Genomic DNA, 22,062 nt, shown 5'->3' with positions numbered 1-22,062 from the left:
TACAGATACAGAGCACTAATACCTTTCTCACACACACCAACATCAAACCTGTCGAAATGTCCGTGCACACGTCTGTGTGTGTGTTTGTATATATAAGGGAATGTGATCAGAGACTTAAAGTCATGCCACACAATCTCATAATAAAAAAGAAACATACAAAAACCATCACACACGCACAGAAAAAAAAAAATTATCTGCCAATGGCACCGAAGGAAGCCAGCTGCGTGACTGTACAATGACTGGGCCAAGGTCAGTGGTACACTAGCTTTATATAGCCCAACATGGGAGGCAGGAAATAGACATTTAATGTAGGACACACCCTACAGTTAGAGGCAGGTTAACTGCAGGACCAGAGCCATTAGAAGACCACCCAGGATTTGCAAATACAACCCTGCTGTTCCAAACTGCAGCTCTTTCAACCAATCCCAATGACATCTGCTATTACATGCTCCCCTGCCCCCATCCCACACACACACACACCAAGCAAAACAAATGAAGTGACACAAATGATACCTCACCAGTATCAGTAGGTTACTGATGAGAAGTGCTTGCAATTGCAAAAAGGTATCCCTGACAAGTCCACGCACACAAACACATACGTACATACGTCAGCACCTTGTGCCACCATCACTCAGCACCACCTTGCTCCCCTATCTAACCCGTAGTGTGTGAAGGGCATCGGGCTGACCTGTGTGTGTATACATATATATCTGTGTGTGTGTGTGTGTGTGTGTGTGTGTGTGTGTGTGTGTGTGTGTGGCCCCAGTGGAGTCTGATAAGGGGAGGCTATGGGAAGCAGAGACTGAAGCCTTGGATAATGGAAAAGCTTATCTGATCGATGGACCAACAAGGAACACTGAGTATGCAACATACACACACAAACACACACACACACACACACACACACACACATAACCCGTTTACCAAACTGAGGCCTTGTGGAAACACTACTGTTATTGGTAATAATTATGACCCGAGGGCATCCACCTTTCAATGACAAAGATTAAACAGAGTATCAAGACCTCCAAGTTCCTGGGCTAAAACTTTTTATTGTTCTGTCTGAGTTCTACATTCACTTAGTAAAGATTCACCCTCCTGGGTAAAATGCTTAAGGATGAGTTACTGTGGGATTTCGACAAGACCTTCTGGCTTCTGGTGCTGTCTTGTCCTTGATCAAAGCATTGAGGGGTAAGCAAACAAAGACGGGCTAAAATTACACATTCTCAGAGCAACTCATGTCGTGGCATGCAAGCGTGCAGAATAGGCGACTGATTGATGGGCTGCTCTAAGACTGGCGCGGGTGTACAGTATTATCGCAATAATCATAAGATAATGTCCTTCTCAGTTCCGCGACCACCCACTACGCGTCTCAGCGTGTTCTGGTGTGCACGCCGTCGAGGTGTGTCAACATGAGGATTGTGGAAACAGCTGACAAAGCCCCAATTATACCGCTGCTGTTTCTATTCTCTAAATAGACTGTGGATCATCAGCAGAACATGGAAGAACCACTATAAATTACAGCATTTTTACATAACCACTGGCTGTGGTTGTTGCTCTAACACAAGAATATGGAAACTAACCCAGTGTTAAACTGTAGCACTCTATGGCCAGTAGCAAAGCAGCCCTGTCACTATCTATTGAGATGATTTTCTTTCTCTGTGTGTGAGAGTGTGTGTGTATGTGTGTGTGTTAGAGAAAAGATTCTGCTGAATGTCCACCCACTCCAACCCCAAATAACGCCCCAGTCTAAACCAGCCGCTTCCACTCCTACCCACTGACTTTCACATATGGGAGCGAACTGGAAATGCATGGCTGCCAGTGAGGAGGAGCCACGATGGAAATGGGCCAAAATGACGGAGGAGGAGGATAGGAGGAGGAACAGCAGGGGTATGATATAGCACACACAAAAGTCACCTTTGATTGGTCAAGGTACACAAAAACCTTGGGCAAACTTAAAGTAAACATGCATGTGCCACAATGAGCAAAAATGGCTCATGATTCACCAAATCAACTGAAGAAAAAAAAAAGAAAAAACAACAACAAATATCCCCCCACAGAATCATGCAGACAAAGTCTGAGGAAATAGCACTCGGTGAGTTGTGACTGGCTAGAGCTAGGGTTTTGTGGTGCCTTTTTTTTTTTTTTTTTTGCAGGATGCAATTTAAACACACCCTCGGGCAACAGGACTTCATGAATAGGACAGAAAATCAAGAGCAGAGCAGAGCAAAGAAAAGAGGGAGAGGAAAGAAGGGGAAATGAGATAGTGGCAAGAAAGAGAACAGGAGATGGCGAAGTGAAGAGGGGAAAGAGAGAAGTGAGAGAGAAGAGATGATGATTGAAGACAAAAGTTAAAAAAAGAAAAAGAAAAAAAGGCACTGCGAGAGGAAGCAAGTTAGCAGTTAATGAATGTCAAACAGGCTTCATAAAATGCATTATTTGATTACTTTGCTTGGAGCATGTTATGGATATCGCTGTGTCAATAATAATTTCCAAAAATAATCCACTCACCTCTCCTTGGAAGCTCTTAAGCAAAGGTGCAACCTGTTTCCGTAAATCCTAAAAAAAAATAAAGAGGAGATTAGTGAGTATCAAAAACAGAAGAATCAACTGAATATTTTAATCCTTAAATAGCACTAAATAACACAGGGACAAGTGGCAGAGATGCACAAGTTGTATAATGACTATGTAGCAATCGAATAAGCTGCTCAAGCAGTGACCGTTCCTGCTGCTGTCAACCTCAATGAAAAACAAAAGAAAAAAAACAAACAAAAAAAAAAAAACACTGCGGTGCGTGAGTGATGAACATGATGTTAGGGAGGATGCCAGGTTTGTACCCGGAGGTGTTCCGGCGGACAGCGTTTCTCACATGAACAGGTGCAGCACCACCTGGGCCACCCAGGGGCAGCGCTAGCGCACGTGAGAGTGAATGAGCCGAGGAGAAGGCCTACTGTTAATGCAAATCATGTCCGCGCACCAAATTTTATTTTATTTTTTTACTATAACGGAAACGCTCCTTATCCTCCCAAGTCCCATTGCATGACTTTCCAGTACAAGTCAGCAGTTTCAGATTAGATACCCGGTCGAGCACGTATCAGGGGAACATGCAAATCACCGTGCTGTTAGCTGAGCCCACATCCTGACAAACTGAACTGGAGCGTATGGTAAAAAGCGCGGCAGAATAGGACATTCTGTACAGGAACACTTGATTCTCACAGTTTGTGAATGCACGCGCACTCTCAAAACTGCCTAATGAAGATGTGAAGTAGGGCAACGACAGATGTGTGCTCGGGAGACTCGGCGCCTTTTAGAAACCCTCTGCCTTTAAAAGCCTAGCTGAGGCTGCAGGGGAACGTGCATCCCAAACTGACCTGGGACCAGTGTCTGGGGCCAGGCCTAATCCCAGGTTGGTCCAGACAGGCCGCTTGTCTGGGGCTGAGGACAGGTCGTGACCTTGGTGACCCCGCTTCATTGTTACCTCATCAGGGGTCGTTGCGGCTGTTTGTCTGGGCCAATTCAATATCCCCCCGCTGAGGGGTAATGACCTGCACCCTGCCCCCCCCTCAAAAAAACCCTCCTTCCCTCTTTTTTCTCCCTCTAACACAGAGGAGATGAAGAGCATGGAGGGAAAAAAAAAAAAAAGACCCACCCACACAAAACACCAGATAAGTGTCAGCTTCATCGTTTGCATTCTGATAATATTCTAATTTTACATTTCAGTTTCCTTTTAGTTTTTCGATGACCTGCACTACAGCATATTTGGATTCATGAAAATACAAAATATAAACAAAAGTTCACTTGTTTGGAACATCTATGCCCCCGTTTTGCTGCAAGGCAATGAAAATGCAACATTTAAGGCACTTTTCACTTCAGTATCTCACACTTTGTGTTATCATCAACTCAGCGCTGATTCACAGAACCTCTTATGAAAATACAGTAACCAAAAAAAGTAGTCCAGCAATAATTGCCGCCTTTGTTGAAATTATAATCTTCAGCTTTTTTTGAAGGAGTCTGCGCGATGAGTCAACTCGAGGCAACCATAAATTTTTTTTTAAGAAAACCAAATCATATGAAGTCGCTCTAACAATCTCATTAACTTTGAGTTTTTAGGTTTTAGTAGCTGTAAGCTTTCATAAATGCTGCAGCAACCTCAATGATTACTTACAATTATTATACTTTTGCATTTTTCTTCTTTCGTTTTTGTGTTTTTGTTTTCGATTTGGTTTATTTTCAGACAGTTTCCAGATGCGGATTGATTGTTTGGGGGAGAGAAAAACGTTTCGTTCTTTTCAGTGTTACTTTTAGTCTTTAATTACTTTAGTCTGGAGTGCTTTAGTCACATTTTTCAGAGGTTCAGAATAGAAATACGAACATAAACAAGATTTTCTAAAGGATGTTCATTCACACATGTAGACATCTCAAGTCTCGATAAACACATGGCAGGTAATAAAAGCAAATCAGACCAAAGTGACAAAACCTAAAACTGAAGATTTCAGTATTTTTTTTACTCTATTTTAGTTCGATTTAAGTTTAGCTTTTGTTTGTATTGAGCTTAACTAAAATGCTTCATTTACACCTACTTTTAGCTTTTAGTTAATTATAATAACCTAGTGTAGACTCAAACAAAAACAAACACACGCAAATACCACACGGCACCAAGCGACTCCTTCTGCTGAACACCGGAGTTTTAAACCCCTCTGGTCCACTCTGCGGTGCTCCACCCCCTGCCCCCTCCACTTCCAAAGATTTATGACCATATAACAACAATGCACACAGACACCATGGTCAATGTGTGTGTGTGTGTGTGTGTGTGTGTGTGTGTGTGGTGAGGGGAGTGGAGGGGCCCAGGCAGCAAGAGATGGATGGCTGGTGTGTAAGCTGCCGGCAGACAGCAGACAGGCCAGCCCGAGGAATCCTCCAGGGAGTATGGAACTCCCATTCGCTGTCTGTCTGGCCTGCAGCTAAACACTAACATGTGTGTGTGTGTGTGCACGCGCACACCACACACACACACACACACACACACACACACACACACACACACACACACACACACACACACACACACACACACACAGTTGTTTTACTACCACTGCCTCTGGCTAGCAATCTTTGGGACATTTTACAACCATTCCCACCCTTGCCTTTATAACAGTGTAGTAGGGAAGTCTTGACTAACTAAAAGGAAATTAAGAAGTGGTTGAATAATTTAGGTGACTTAGGAAGCGCAGCAAGATGTAGTCTCTAAAAAAAAAAAAAAAAATTCAACAGCGTGTCAGTCCTAATGAATTATAAAAACTTTGTTTTCACGCTGCATTTCTTTGCACTACTTTCAAAATGCTACAAAAGCCTGCGTGAGTGTGTGTGTGTGTGCGTGCATGCATGTGTGCGTTATTATGCAGACCATGAGTGCAGTTCACACCGAGTACAGCTCAGCAGACTAGACACAGTCAACGTGGGCCGGTCTCCTGGTTGTTGAATAATGGATCAGAGACGGACTCCCGCTCAGCCTAATGCAGTCTGATCTGATGTGACTGTGATCTCCGTTGACTGGTGCGGACCACAGAGAGCTGACAGCCCGCTTTATAAGCTGGTCAACCACACACATACACATGCAGCCACGCAAGCGATGGAAAAAAAAAAACAAAAAACAAAAAAAACGCGGCTCCTCAAATGCACACAAGACGATCGGGGCATTTTTAATCAAGCGCGGGCCATCACACGTTATGAACCAGCCTGTTTGGTAGGCAGCCTTGATGCTTCTGTATTTCCAAACGCCCGGAGTTTTAGTGCTGATTCCTATTGAGGCTGTTACAGCCCTGTAATGAATCCTGTCGCTCGTCTGGCCTGGCTCAGATTCCTCCTCCACATACCAGGGAGATGCCAGGGGCCACACAGACGCCAGAGGAGCCTTCCTAAATCACAGCCTTGTTACACTGATGAATGTGTGTGTCCTGTTCTGTGATCTAGGCTATCTGCCTCTGTGTGTTTGTGCCTCTGCCTTCTCTGCATGTTCTCTTTGTGCATGGCTCCCGCTGCCTCTGCATGTGTGTTTCTCTCCCTTTGTGTCTGTCTTGCCTCCCTGTGTGTGTTGTTAGCTGTGCGGTTATACTTGGAAATGAGATTAGAGATGAATGTGTAGGGTGAAGTGAAATTAGCATCCTTTGTATGCAGGTACAGTTTCCTCCCGTGTATACTCCTCTACAGCGGGTGGGCTACATGCTGAAGTCAATAGTCACAATCCCCATCCTGTGGTAACTATAATAGGCCTACTGTCAACTCCGCGGAGAGTTGACAATTTTCTATCCACTGTCTACTCCGTTCATACATAATTCATGCTGCCATCAATAATTCACCATGGTGACATTACCAATAATAACACAACAATACTTTGTTTTTGCTGTGAGGTTTGAAATATGTTGCCTTGGTTACAGAGATGAAACAAATATTCCCTGGAGGAGTGATGGGAACACAGGAACAGGACAGAATTCCCTCCTGATCCCACTTAGTAGTGTTGTCTCTCTCTCTCTCTCTCTCTCTCTCTCTCTCTCCTGCTCTGCTCTGTCACTCTCTCCTTGCCTCCCTCTCTCGCGCGCACACACACTCACCGACCACACTTTCTGCTCGCATAAAAAACTAGGTCAGATAATACAAACTCCTGAGGGGTTTTCTGTTTTGTCTCTTTAGGATTTCAGGGAAACTAATGGAGAGACTATTTTTGGGAGCCAAGCCCGCATCTCTGTTCCGTCTACTCCTCTCAGTAAATAATCACGGCTACATTTATGAAGAGGAGAGCAGACACCGAGAAACGCCGAGGCCAAGCGTGATTGTCAAAAGAATTGCGGGGCGCACTGTACGCGTGGCTGTGTGTTGGTGCTCGCCTGTGAATATCCGATTTTCTCACCTCTGGAGTGTTCTTCTTGAACTCGCGGCTCAGGTCGATGAGTTTCTTCCTGGACTGTTCGCTCTCGTCCTGTCTGTTGGCAAGCTGCGTGGCGGTGACGTCTAGTTCTTTCTGCAAGACAAACAGACAGGTTGTTGTTTTTGTTAGTTGCATTCAACATTTTATTACACTTATCACTACTGTAATGGTCATTATAATCGTAATCATTGTTATCAATTACGATTAAAAGATGGGAGCTGTTTTATGACTAGACTGCAAACTGTTGGACCTATTTGCTTTGCTGATATTATTCAGAATGCTGCAGTAGGCCGAAAACACGGCCACAGAGTAGAGGTTTCTAAAAACTAAACCTTTGATGTGCTTCAGCTTGTGGCCTTCATTGGGGTCTACACAAAACATATTACAGCCAGTTTTAAAAATTTGAGGCATAAAGTAAAAAACAAACAAACAAACAAACACACACATATGATTGGTTGCTTTGTATTTTAAATTATTATTTTTGACCTATAATATGTCTGTGACCACTCTGGCACAGGCCTATCAAATCATAAAGTTCCACTGGTTTTGCTGGAGCATTAACCTGTTCAGAAAGCAGAACCACAACACCAACGGCCCACCAAGGAAAAACCTGAAGGCCTTTCACCCTGGCAGTCAATCAGTTACCGCTCTAACCACTACTAGTAAATGCCCAGGCATTTCAAACCAATTATTGACTACCAGGTGACTCCTCACCACATAACAACAAAAACACAATTATCAACAGCAGCAGTTGTCAAGGCTGAACGGAGGTCCCACCTTCGTCCACATCCATTTTGCACTGTTATTAATAGCTATTTATGGCACTTGTTCCAGCTGATGGGCCGTGTGCTGACATTAACAAGCCGTTCAGGCCTTGTAAAGATTGTATCTCCGCTCTCCGCTGAGTGTGTGAGAGTGCTGCTGGATTATGTTTCGGCTGGATTCTTGCTCTCCGTCATGCTCGCTCCCTCATTTTTCCATACTCTCTACAGATCATCTACTCACTCATTCAACCAGCAGTTCCTTCTCTTCAGTTTAAATCTCTCTTCTGCCTTTGCCCCGCCTCCCCTTCTCTCTCCCCCCCCCCCATTCACCTCCTGTGAGGCCGCCCACCCTTGAGAGTGATTAAACGCTGCTGAAGGGCCGTTATGCTAACTAACGCACTAATCATTTAATACACACATTACCACAGGGGCCCTTGTGGCTCAGTCTGCTGACAAGGTCCCAAAACACACTCACGCACACATGCCCACCTCCCCACTTTGCCTATACACCCCACCCCCAAAAACACACAAGAAATTTCAACCCTCTGAAGAAACAGTGTGATCAAGAACTAATTAGGAGATTTTTTTCCCCCTCCATCAGCATTACGTTTAATTCCCTGACCAGCCGTGATCTCGTTTTAACCACAAACCATGAAAAAGTATAACAAATGGATTCGGTCGACTGTCCCCTGCAATGGATTTTATGCAGGAGAAACAGGATGTTTGGGGAGAGAGAAAAACAAAACAAAAAACTGCTCACTTGCTTACATGCCATCTTGTTCTCACTGCCCATGGAGCAGTTGATGTAGCAGCCTGTCTGCCCATGGCCATGGAGCAGCTGCACTATCTGTTAGTGAACTCGAGCGTGCGCAGAGGCTTGTGCATCGCTTGATGAAAGGAGGAACCTGATAAATTTTAATCATGTTAAATTAATTGTCAAAAACTGAATGTTCTAGTTCATGAACAGTGGTGTAATTATTGCATTGGTAAAGATTAGCTACAGGAACAAGAATACAGGGCCCAGTATGTTCAAGATACAAGGATCAAATTGATATGACGACGATATGATGCATGAAGCCTTGTTTTTCTGATCAGCGTGGACTATAATCACTCGCTGAAATTTTATTTTAAAGCCTGATGTGAATTCAGCTGGAATTGGCAGCAACGAGGGTAAATTTCAGTGTATCCCCGAAGTGTGGTTGCTGTTAATCATCCCAGCTGTGTGATTAGGCACATGGAATACATTTGGAAAACAGAAATACTCCCTCTGCAATGATGTGATGCGAATTCTGCAAATGTGAAATAGTATGGATGGCCGATAGAGCGTAGGTAACGTCTGAATAAGCCCATTACAACTGCTTTCATTTCTCCACTCTTATTTCAACTGTGGGTTTACAGAGATCATAACTTTCACACTGCATGGCTCCTTTGTTATACACTGCTGTTCATTTGTAGCCTTTCACAGTCACTGTAAACGCAGGGCTTATAGTATTGCTTACTCAGATGAAGAAAAATCCTGCAACAACATTGTCTTTTTATTGACAGGAGCTCTCAGGATGCATTCCGATATGCACATTAGTCCACGAATTTTATGCAAAACGGTGTTGAAGGAATTCAACAAAGCAGGTAAATCAATTCATTTAAGCTGATCAATAAGATCCGTTTTTGTGCTCATAAAAGTGAAATATCCACAATCCTCCACTAGGGCTCTGCTTTAAGAGGTCATGTGCCAATCTCCAACGCCCTTGATTCTGTCCAATCCCTTTCCAATACCCTGCATATATCCCAATGTGTTACCAAATCCTCGCTCCAAAAAAAGAAAAATTCTCACTGCTAAGCTAAATAAACACATCACACATGAAAGAGGATTGATTCAGTGCCAAGTGGGCAAGTAATTATGGGCATGGTCTTAGTTTGGGGGGAGAGAGGGGGGGGGGGGGGGGGGGACATAAAAAAGGACCCTCACACTCAGTCAGGTTTTGACTATGCAGCAAACCCCTCTGCCCACATCAGCAGACACAGGCAGACTTTACACTCATCTTGCTGATAGAGCGTAACATCGGAAAGTGCACAATCCCCGCTGCCTGCTCGTCACACACACACACACACACACACACACACACACACACACACACACACACACACACACACACACACACACACACACACACACACACACACACACACACGTGACCATTAGAAAACCATTAACATTTCTATATTAAGCTCAATTTTACTGCACATGAAGTTGTCATGTTTAAGCACGTTAGTGAAACACTGAACAAACAGTTCTGTGTTTTCTCGGCTGGATGCTGTTTTTGTATGAAGTGGAAAATTAAAAAAAATTATACTGAACACTGGTGAGGTCTTTGATTCCCTCATCCTCCTTAAAATATATATAAAAAAATGCTTCCAATGCCCACTTCTTTCTTTCATTTTTGTTTCTAAATCAAATTCAAACTTGTTAAGTTTCTCGCATTGGATGGTGTGGACTACAGGAGTCAAACTGTCATGCCACATTTCCATAGGGCAAATATATTCATAGCTGTAAAATGCTGCCGCTCTCTTCGCCATATCTCCAGGTTTCCTGGGAAGTTAGCTTGTTGACCAAGGGTTAAAAGAGGCGGACACTTTTTCCACAATATGAATGTTAATGTATAAACTCTAACCATCCGAGCTGCCTGAATTATTTCGTTAGCTTCATAGCATAAGTGCCTAAGTCATTTGACTAAGTCAATGACTTAGGCACTTATGCTATGAAGCTAACGATTTGCAGTTAGGACTGTCAGTGCTTAACCAGTCCAGCTACGTGATACTTGCTAGCATGTACTCTGGAGTTTATGTTACCGTCCTGACTAAAGATAGCAGATAGCTAGATTAATAGATGGCTAAATAGAACCACGAAGACCCTTCATTTTCATAATGAAAAGCATGGTTACATGTGTCACTATCTATCCGAGTCACCACAGCGATCACAAACAGCAACAGCGTGTGCAGACTGGCAGAAAGGAGTGGGCAGTGCCTTGGCAAGTTTCAGAGCTGAACAAAGAAGTCAGAAAGGACAAACATGGCAGAAAAAAAAAACCTAAATAAAAGAAATCTAAAAAGTCTTATCCTTGCAGTTACTTATGCTGCATATTTTTAACTAAATTTCCTGTTTTCTATTTATTATCACAGGGTTTTAAAAAATGCTTCGCTACATGTTATTTTAATGACTTTGATAAAGTTTATTAGGCTCAAAACTTTGGAGGTTGATTACTGTTTAAAAAAAAATGTTTTTTCAAATTTAAAAAAAGGCTTCTCTACAGGGGTTTAAGCCATCTGGCATTCAACTGGGATTTTCCTTCTATCTTGTTTGACATCAGTAACAGACATAAGACGCACACACAAACCTTACAAATTAGTCTGACAAGGAGACAAAACCCTAAAAGTGAAGATAGAAAACCGGGTAAATGAACACAATCCACATTTTGCATTACAAGACTCAAGAAGAAAATGCATTTCCTTTAGATAATGTAAATACTTCAGTGAACAGCCTGCAGACAACCATCAAGCATGAAAAACTGCTGGGTTTGGGGCCTTCAGGCTCAGCCTCTGAGGTCAACACTCTCTGGCTCTCCTTGGCTCGACTTTGAAAGATTTTACTTTTCATTTAAGAGGGAAAAAAACTACTTAATATATTCTATAACTGCTCATTACAACACCAGCGCTATTTTTGAATCTGCACTGTCTAGTTTTTAGTCGAGGAAGGAACGTGGTCTGTGCAGGGGAGCATTAAGTGGGCTGTAATGTCTGTGTGATTGCTGTAACAGCCCTGCTTGGCTTGGCTGGACTGGCCCACAGCAGCAGTCCCTGTCCTGGTTCATTTGGTCGTCTGGTCAGCTGTAAAGACGATTGGAACAGATTGCCAACACTCCCTAGAGAGACTTCAACACCGACTTGGCCAAGAAGCCTCTTGCACACTGCTCCACACGCGTGTGCTCTCACATGAATGCACAGACAGGCCGCTGCAGTAACTTGGGGAGCCCAGTCTTTCCACATTCTTTTGAACTCCCGTTTCAAAAGAGGAAGTCTGCTAACATGTTCGCCCGGCGGAATTTGGCACGGGTAGCCACGTTCGCAGCGAGGAGGAAGAGGCTGCGCTCGACATGAAATGAGCGTCTCTCCATCCTACCGCTGCGGTAATATTAGTAATCGCTGATAAGAGTCACGGGTAAACAAATCCCATTACCAATGGCCATCAGACCCAAGGTGTATGTATGTGTGTTCATCACTCCTAATGAAATTCCTTACACTCGTCTGCAGGCAGAGAGAGGCCTTCTATCTGACTAATTCACTCTAATTACTCTAATGAGCCACAGGTGATGATACAGTGAGACTGATTAATTAAATGGGAGGCCCCAATCAGGCATGTCTTATTATACCAATCATATTGACTACAGCCTAAATGAGATAACAGGAGACAGACGCACTTTAATTGAGGTATCAAAACTTTGTGGAATTTCTTTTGCCCTCACGCTCCGACGATGACGAGACAGATAGGCTGGTGGAATGACAACAAAGTTATTGTTATGTACACAGTGTGAAGTCGATCTGCAGCTGCCGTCTGTGCTGCCAGGAGCGTACGGTGACCAGGAGTGCATGCCGAGGAGAGAACAGCGCACAAGGATTTGCTTCAGCTCCTTCTCTGTAGAATAATTGGGACTGTAACTGCTAGAAACACTTTGTTTACACCCCGTCTGCAGTCACACATGCCAAGTAGACTGCCACTACTCCTTTAGTCCAAACACCATGTAGGTTAACTGCGCCACATTCGGTGCATGTTTTACACATTAATCTAACGGAGTACCACCCTTGAATTCGAGCCAGGCGTAGAAAGGGACAGACAAAAATACATCCGCTTCTTCTCAGTAATATTAACACCATATTAGTCAGACTACAGAGGAGGGTACTGTTAAAAAACAAAAACATATTAGCTTTCTTGTGTTCATTACAACGTGAGAAGCCTTTTCCTGCCTCTGTGCTTGGCAACATGACACAGATGTTTAAGAGATGAAGTTTTCTGTCTTGCCAGTGCAGTCGCTAATCTTTCCTTTTATCTCCGACATGTCTGAGGCTGTTATGTGGTTATGATAGTAAACAGTAAAGGCGTCTGGAAAGATGTCTTATCTGAAATCTACGAGGCCTACCTTTCAAACTCCCAGCACAGCTTTCCACCCCCTATGCGGCTGACTGTTTTGTATGCCAAACCCACTGTGTGTGGGGGTGGAGTCGCGGGGTGGCAGCTCAGTCAGGAGCGACAGCCACGCTCGCTACAACGACACGGTACATGATCACAGATCACAGGCACGCCCCCTCAAAACACAGCACAACAGCAGCACAGATAAGAGACTTACAATCCTGGCTGCCTGTCTGCCTTTCTACCTTTGACATAGCGGGGTGCACAACTTTAAATGTGCCAGCAGATACTGTGTTCACAAAACCACACAGAGTTTGAAGACGCAAGTTGTATCTACCTGAATCTCTGGTTTTTTTTGTTGATTTTTTTTTTTTTTTTGGGGGGGGGGGGGGGGGTGCTTTTCCTCTCACCCATTGGAGTGAAAGCCACAAAGTTTTCCTCGCTACAAGAGTTTTACTGACAACTGAGGAGCACTTTTTTTTTTTTTTTTTTGGTGTGTGCTTTTGTGAAATGGTGTGCACGTCTCTTGTGTTTACGTGCAGAGCGGCTGGGGGCGGGGGTCAGCCTAACACTCTCCATAGTCTAACAAGACGCTTGTGGTCCCTGAGCGTTTTGCTCCTTTTTTTGAACACAGATCCATATCTACCAACAGCACAGGAGCTGTCAAGACTCACCTCAGCGATGCTGACGCAAGCCTGGATCAAAAACAGCCTTTTTACACCGCAGCTTCGTTTGTATTGATCCATGTTTCTCTGCTGAGAGACTGGTTGTTGTTTTATCTCCCCAACATCCAAGCCTTAACTCTCCTGAAGCTTACTGAGAGCTAGTCATTATTTTGCCTGACCTATCATCTGACAAGGGGATTCAGAAGCCCGGCCTGAGCCTAAATACAAATATAATGAGACTAAGATGGTTTCTGGCATGGAAGAAGTGCAGCTCACTTGGTCTCATTTTGCAGAGTTTGAATTTAGCTGGAGGCCTGTGTCACAAAGGGTGAGTGGTGTGGAGTGTGCAATGGGAGGAGAGGGGTATGGCGATATGCTAGGGTGTAATGCATTGGTGAAAGGGCAAGATTTTTCATCCCTGCGTTTACAGGGTGGAACGGCTAGGATATTGAGATCTGAGATAGGATCAGAGGGTAGTGAGCTGTTTCAGCTACGATAAAGGCCACGCATTACAAACACAGCGCTGATAGAGAGAGAGCGAGAGAACCAGAGAGACATAGAAAGAGAGAGAGGGTGAGAGTATCGCACCTCTCATCCCTGAATTAATGCCTCCACTCTGCCAGGAAGCCATTCTGTGCCAGTGAGAGGAGATTGGGGAGGGGATGAGTGCACAGATACGGACTAAAAAATGGAAACTGCGATCATGGAAAGGGGCGATAGGGATTAATCAAGTCTGGAAGAAGAGTGTGGCTCTTCAGGCCCGGTAGCACACACACACACACACGAGCCCGGGGCCCGACAATTTTAGAGTGCCGCCATTACTTTAAATGACTTCAAATGCAGGTACGAGCAACAATTGGCGGATAATCGCGTTTTTTCCTGGCTCGGACCTGGCCATTTGGGAGGGGTGAGTACACACCCAAGCACGGCCGGTGGCACAGGTTGCGCCTAAATTGTTTCATAAAGTTAAGGCAAACAGCCTGTGCTACTTGAATTAAAAACAAGTCTGTTCATTTCCCTGATATTTTTGGCAATTTGATAAATAAAAATGTATTTTAAGCTTGGAAAGATTAAACCCCCACTTAAAATATTTTTATCACAGTCCCAGTGAATTTCTTTTGGTGGAAGGCCCAAACCTCTTCAGTGGAAGCCAGAATGTTTTATATGCAAGGTTAAAAAAAAAAAAAAAAAACCCTGATAATGACAAAAAAAAAAAAAAAATCACAGGTGCAAGATAGCAGTGTAACGGTGCAAACGTCCACACCTTTTTAGCTTTCAAAGTCTGTGAGCTCTGACAATGGAGCAGTGTTCAAAGTTCCTCTAATTCAGTTAAGATTTGATCTGTTCTCAATTCGTTAGCCTATTTGATTTGTTGTAATTCACTTTGACTTCCATATAAGGACGAGGAGCAGCTTCGCACTGTTGGCACAGTTACAAGACAGTGAAGAAAAAAAAAGAGAAAAGAGAGAAAGAAAAAAAAAAGGTGTGCATCACTCTCATGTGCCTCTGGTACATTAAATCCCTGCTCTGCGTGATGCCCTTTTTCCACATTTTAATTTAGCCTCGTCTATCTGTTGTATCCAGTAATTTTCTAGACGCCTGATGACACATCAGCGTGAGCTGTGCCACAGCCTATAAACGCAGCATGTTGATTTCTTCGCATAAATTAAAAGCATACATCAAAATGCCTCATTAGTTTAGACATATCTGTATGTCGAGACTCTTTAATGTGTCCAGTCTGTGCTGTCACTACTTTCTAGTGTGGCCTTGCGTCCTGACTGAGTTTGACACCCATGGTCTATACAATCAACATCAACAGAACATGTCCCAGGGCTTAGTCTTACTCAGCCTTTATGAGTAAGAGTTTGCTCTGTTCTGCTTGCATGACTTTTGAGAGGAAAAGGCAGAGGAACACAGTGCGAAAGAGAGAATGAGCATAGCTAATCCTTACAGTAATGACAGAATAATTAGCTTGCGTTAGGCTAAGTAATGGGTTGTAATTATATCATTTATTCTGTGTTGAGAGAATGTGATATAAAGCCTGCACAATGAAGGAAGAGGAATTGAGCTCAGTGGGAAGTAGGATGGAGCATGTGTAAGAGCGCAGGCTCTTTCTATTGATTGATCCAAACATCAAACGAACCACTAGAGTAATGGGGGGAGTGAAGGACAGCTAAAAGCTATTTGGAGCCTTCACTGCATAAAAGACTTGACCTGTTCCACACAGCCTACATATCAAAACCATCAAACAGCAATCAATAGACCAAAGCGGTCAACTCAACAAACCGTCACCCTACTAAAACATCAAACCCCCGGCCCAAGCGTCAGATGATAGGCTACACTCAGCTTATCCATTACCATCAGATAAAGAGGAGATAAAACACAGAGCCTAATCCTTTCATGTGTCGTGACAGCCACAGCAGCCTCCGAGGCATTCCTTCAGTCTGGCTCTCAAATAGTTTTATGGCGGAAGGCAGCCATTCAGTCAGCCAGCCAGGGCTGTTCTGGTCTGTTTGTCTTATTTCACAGTTTACACGCTGTTTTATAGGTAGTTATTATGGTCGCCATGGTGATGCCATACGTTTTTATGGTCTTTTGGTCTGAGGGCAGAGAGTGTAATAAACGAAAAAACACACACACACGCGAAAACAAAGACTCACAAAACACACTCCTGCTGTGGAAAGGTCTCCCGTCCCTCCCTTCCTCCCTCCCTCACTCTTTATCAGTCGCACCAAATGCCTATCTCTCCTACTTTCTGCTTCATGTGAAACATGGATAGGCTAGCGTAGATTTGTCCTCACTCATTCCACATCTGGAGCTGATCAGAGGGCCTCCTGGAAGTTGAGGCCTCTGGGCCTATTAATAACCATACCACTGAACTCAGGGTCAGACAGCAGTCAGCGGATGAGCCTGTGTCTACTAAACACAGTCCCTTCCCCCTTCCTCAAGAGGCAACTCTCACTTTTATTTTTTCCCACCCCCGTTTTTAAAAGCTCAGCAATGTACAGCCAATTTTATGCTTTTTAACTGGGGCACACAGACTCCTCCAACTCGAGCAGGAGCTCACAAATTATACGCAAAGAGCTAAACAACACCTAACGTTTCAAACCTCTCACCTCGGTAATTTAGCTTTAAAACTAAAACAGATACGCGGCAGGAAAACCGCCTGCATAAACTGTGACACCGTTTTCTCTCCTCTTCTCTTTTTCACCCCCATTTTCACACAAGTTCAAGTTCAAGGAGGCTAGACAGATGGTGAAGTCATCATCTGTTAGCTCTAAAGGTTAGGCCAGTCAGACAGCCCAGGTCATACTGGGGTCTTCAGGGTCAGAGTTCATCCAAACCCTGACTCCAGTCAGACAGCTGCTCGGGTCAAAGGTCAGAAAGAGGTTAACGTACCGTCTGAGGACGCTCAATGAATTTAGCAGATACAGGACGTTCTTCGTATACAATTTCCCAAAGCCATGGACCGGCCTTTAACTAGGGTTAAAGTAGCAAGGACCCACTGCATCCACTGATGTCCACTATAAATAAAGTTTTCACTTCATTAACATGACTCAAATTAGAAAGATTTCTTTTGTGGTTCACCTCAACAGCACACAAATTCTCCTGACTTGAACAAAAGTTTTGCCAACCTAAGAAAGAACTAAAAGTAAACCAGTGAACACTGTACCAAATGCAGAAAACTATTTGTTAAGCACAACCCACCCCCATGTAACACACACACACACACATATATACACACGCACCTGTGAATACAGGGTAGTTGAATCATCATAATCGGTGGTAGTTTTCTGCTGAGCCCAGCCAGCAGTCTGTGTTATTTTTAGAGGGCTGACACAGAAGCAGGCCGTCCATTTACTCCGTGAGCTGGCAGCAGGACTATCGCAGCTCTGGTTGCTTTTAAACTACCAAAATGGGAATGAGCTCAACACAAACACGGCAAAGGTGTGGACACTTACTGAAATTAAGTTAGCTCATATTCAGAGCCATTACTTAAACATTAGGAGCCTTATAACATAAAACTGTGCATGGAAAAAACAAGAGAGCCTAAATCCACACACAGCTACTGAGGGACAGGCAATCAATAAAACTCTTTACCTAATCTAACATCTATAACCGGCTCCTTATTAAAACATGCCATTTCTAGCCCTCATATTCTGGGAGAATAAAGGCTAGAAAGTGTACAGAAAAGAAAAACAATAAATTTCTACACCTATTCTTAGATTGATGCAATGAGTCCAGCAACAAAACCCCTGATGGACTGAATAAGAAAGTGAAAAAGGAGACTGTAACGGAAAGTAAATTGGAGTGAGAGCCGAGTCTAAAGGGTGAAGGCTTTTCCCACCTGACTCCACTGATGTATTGAGCCTTAGGGCCGGCTATGGATCTAGCAACTGAAGCCATGATTGACATTGAAAATTACACAGAGTGAGCTATTAGCAGATAGCTGCCCATATCATAATTCAATCCCTTCACCATCAAAGTGCACCAATATCATAATTCAATACTGAGAACCATTAGCCCGCAGCATACCAATATCATAATTCAATCTAGAGGCCATCAGCCCTTGCCAATATCATAATTCAATACTTGGACCATTAGGACACACCAATAGGCCTATTAGAATTCAATACCTATGGTCAATGATCTAACAGGACACTGATACTGGTGTCATGGGTTGACATGGGATAAGGTCTGCATAAGGCTCCTCAGAACCTATTTAGCCGAGACGCCTTGATAACAGTGAGATAAACAGCACTAAAATTAGGTAGGACAAGTGGTTCACCAATAGCTTGGATACAGCAGTCAAGCGAAGGCCACAGAGTAACAGGGTTTTGGCCTTAATCCAAAAGAAAGAAGAAAAAGAAAATCACCAGGGCCGTGACAGGTTTTTAGGTTTTTAAGTGGGGATTTATTTACTCAAGATGAAAGTAGGTTTTTATTTATTAAAACACCAAAAAAAATAAGAGGAAAATGCAGTCTGTTCTAGATTAAGGCAACATAGACTCTTTGCATTAAATATATGTACACCAGCCGTGCTTCTGTGTGGAGTCACCCCCCCCCCAAAAGGCCCACTTTGAGGCAGGAAAAACCCTGGAGTCTCTGCTGCAGAAACTGATTTTGACACACTCGTGTAGAACTACATTAGTCAAACCGTTAAAAAACATGGCCCCCAGTGTGTGACCATCTGCAGTTGGGCTAAATTATCACATTGTGGTACCTTGTGGAAATGAGACTCCATTTCGTTTTCTGGTCTGCTGCCTCTGTTTATGTTTCCATGTTAACATCTTGTTTAAACTCTTCGAAATGCCTCAAATCTCACCCAGACGCTTCTTGCCGGGTCATCAGAAATCTGCTACTTAACAGCCAATCAAACAGCTTCTAAAAGCTCAGATTTCCTCAGCTGCTTTAAGTCAGTTTTTTCACAAAAGCATTATTCACGGGGGGTGGGTTCTCACCACACATTTCTGAGGTTACCACGCTTAATTGTAATCTTCATTTATTGCATGTGGAGTGGAAAATGACTCTGGAGATTGTAAAGTAAGGCAAAGACTAAAAAACACAATTAATTACTTGAATGATAGAAGATCAGGGAATGGAGGAGATTTAAAATATTTTACAGTAGCGCCCCTAAATGTTGTTTGACAGGTACACATTAAAAATATGAGGTTCAATCTGTAGGTCACATACATGTAAAAACATGGGAGGCATGTAAAACATATGTAAGTACATATAAAAAAGGGGTATGAGTGGACTGCTTTGTTATAAAAGTGGATCTAAGCCTCCAGTCGGCGTTCACCTCTCTCTCTGCATTTTGACTTTCGCAGCAAACTCAAGACAAGACGCATTTCCCTCTCGGGAATGCAGGATTTCTGTTTACTGAAAACCTTAGGCTTAATATTACAAGATGAACACCAGACTCTGCAGGAATACATCAGCCTCTGAGGCGCCGTTTCAAGTGCGCGCTTGATTTTTAAATAAAGTGGGCATCATCCTGGAACAAGTGGAAAGAGCCAGTATATTCCACAGCGAGCCTAAAGAGAAGTGTCCGCTCACAGTAGCCCCTTGCTCTCTCTGCTGGAATACAGAGCAGCGTGATAATGGATGCTTCTGTCATGAGATACGGTGAAACTCTATGATGCTGTAGGTGAGAGAGACTCCAAGTGGGTCTGTAAATAATGCCTGCCACTTGAAAATAGGTCTCTGCAAACTGCCCCCTTATGCTCTTGCTGCTGGTTGTTGGGTGTAAGTTTTTGTATTATGCAGTGGAAAAAAAAGAAAAAGCAGGAAGGCGGACGATTTTTACATGGGCCCACATTTTGATCCTGGATAAAGTTTCTCTAAATATTATCACAGCTTCCAAACTTTACAGTGATACTGTTAAGGGTGCAAGCTACTGATCTGAGCTGGTAAACATATTGCCTACAAAGAGTTATAACAGAGATTTTATTTACTGCTGATGTTTGAAAACACTTTTTAAATATATTGACACCCTTATTTTTGTGATTTATTCGCATGGTTTAAGTAGTTTAGTGTTTGAGCTGAATACACACTGATAAAAATGGAGATTGGTAAAAATGCATTCCCTAATGTTCAGAAATTATACCTCACACACTCATAAACTAACACTATAAAAACCAGGGAGTATATTAAGCCCCAAAGGCATAACTGTTGTAAGAAAAACAAGAAAAAATGTGAGGAAATGTGAACATCTTCATGTCGTATCCACGCCCTGCGTTCAAATCATAGCAGATTTTCCGTTTTACCTCACGTTTTCAACATAATAAATGTTGTCTTGGGTTAAACAAAACTGAACTTTAATGTAATTAAACCGTAGTACCACAATGGAATTACTATAAAGGAGACAATTATTTCATTTGGTTTTTGGTTTTCTGATCGAAAGAGGGGAAAAAATGACAAAGATGAACACAAAAACATGAGGTTATATTTTTATATAGCAGAGACTTTTTCAAAAAGGTAAAAAATCTGTTTGGTGCGCACTTTTGCATAAAGCCTGAATTGAGAGCTGCTGACTCCATCTGTTTGGCTGCCCCTATTTTTAGACTCCTGTTAAGTGCTTTGTATCTTTTGTTCAAACATCAGATGACACTGGTCCAAATTTCATTTACCCTGCCAAAGTTAAAATAACAAACAAACAAAAAGAAAAAAAAGTCAGATTATGCCTCTCATGCAGGAATACATTTAATATTTATAATAAATCGGATGAAGTGAATCTAAACTAGACACTCGTCTCTTCGATTCAGAGGGAGGGTGAAGAAAACCGAGCCCGAGAGTGACGTACGCGTAATCGCTGAGGAGTTGGGGAGTATGGGCCTCTGCTGAGAATTAACCAGTGATAAGGTCCATGAGAAGTTTGAGTTTTATTTCCTCCCCCCTGACTTTTCTGAGAGCTGCACCTTGTTGTCTCCACACGTTTACACTATAACCTCTCAGAAAGTAAGATGACAAAGCTTCCCACCAGAGTAGACGGAGGACAGCCCAAAGACCTGACATGCACTCGTCCTTCTGTCTGACTCATGCTTAGTCGCTCACCACCCACCGACACACAGTGAAACCTCAGTCCCAATGCCAGGTTTTGTCACTGGGCAGAGAAGCGGTTGGCTACAGTAAAAGCATGACGTGATGCCCCCCTTCCTCTATGCTCCCCCAGCCTGTGCAGCAACAGAGGGGTAAAAATATCCCACCAGTGAGTTCAGACAACCAGCTCATAAATTAACACTAAAACTCCTGCAGACAACAGCGAGCCAGTCGCTGAGAGATTTAAACCACTCAGGTTGCCACTGACCATGGCTCTGGGATCAACTTACAAAACCCTTTTCCAAAATTTACCCATTAGGAGGTGGTGAATAAGAACTGGGGTCTATATCAGCTTTCATCCAAGTCACTATTTAGCTGTCCACTAACATAGCGAACTATTTTTCAAAATGGCTCTGGGGGTGCGTTGTTCCAGGAAATGTTATGAGGTGAGATGTAGGCTATTAGGCCTAAATTGGGAATTGTGTATAACAGAATGGTCTGTTCCTAATTTTCCTCGCTTTCACAGAAAATACGCAAACCATAGGTATAAAGGCCCAGCTATTCACTCATATCTTATTAAGGCTCGCCTGTAATGAAGCGCAATCTCTCACCGCTCTCAAGCAGAAACGCAATGTTCCAGCAAACTGCTTGACTGGGTCAAAAAAAAGGAAGAAAAAAAAAGGAAAAGGAAAAAACAACAGGAGAGAAGAGTGATGATCCCCTCTAAAGAAACTCAACTCTGTAATGGACGGACAGGGATTACAGACGTTAAAGCCTTCTCCATCTGTAATTCACTGTCACCCTGCCATCATCTCTGAATCACTGATCCACTTTGCAAGTGTGCAAGACCTTGCTAAAAGCATCACTGTTGCACCCATTTGTGTTCGTAGTGGTGGTGGTGCTGGTGGTGGTGGTGGGGGGGGGGGGGGGGAGAGAGAGAGAGAGAGAGAGAGAGAGAGAGAGAGAGAGAGAGAGAGAGAGAGAAAAAAAGGC

The 22,062-nt window shown here is 43.3% G+C and overlaps 1 protein-coding gene across 2 annotated transcripts in view; it reads right to left on the bottom strand.

Moving 5' to 3' along the window:
- cux1b (cut-like homeobox 1b) overlaps positions 1–22,062 on the bottom strand; it is a 53,834-nt gene that overhangs the window by 29,035 nt on the left and 2,737 nt on the right. For both annotated transcript variants that reach the window (XM_026193484.2, XM_026193485.2), the window contains exons 2-3: positions 6,902–7,012; positions 2,509–2,556 (exon numbers count right to left, since the gene is read on the bottom strand). In XM_026193484.2, the coding sequence (XP_026049269.2) occupies positions 2,509–2,556; positions 6,902–7,012 (159 nt within the window). The remainder of the gene's footprint in view (positions 1–2,508; positions 2,557–6,901; positions 7,013–22,062) is intronic.

Source organism: Astatotilapia calliptera, chromosome 14 (assembly GCF_964374335.1).
Source record: "Astatotilapia calliptera chromosome 14, fAstCal68.1, whole genome shotgun sequence".
NCBI classification, from domain to species: Eukaryota; Metazoa; Chordata; class Actinopteri; order Cichliformes; family Cichlidae; genus Astatotilapia; species Astatotilapia calliptera.
This window is presented reverse-complemented; position numbering and strand designations above follow the sequence as displayed.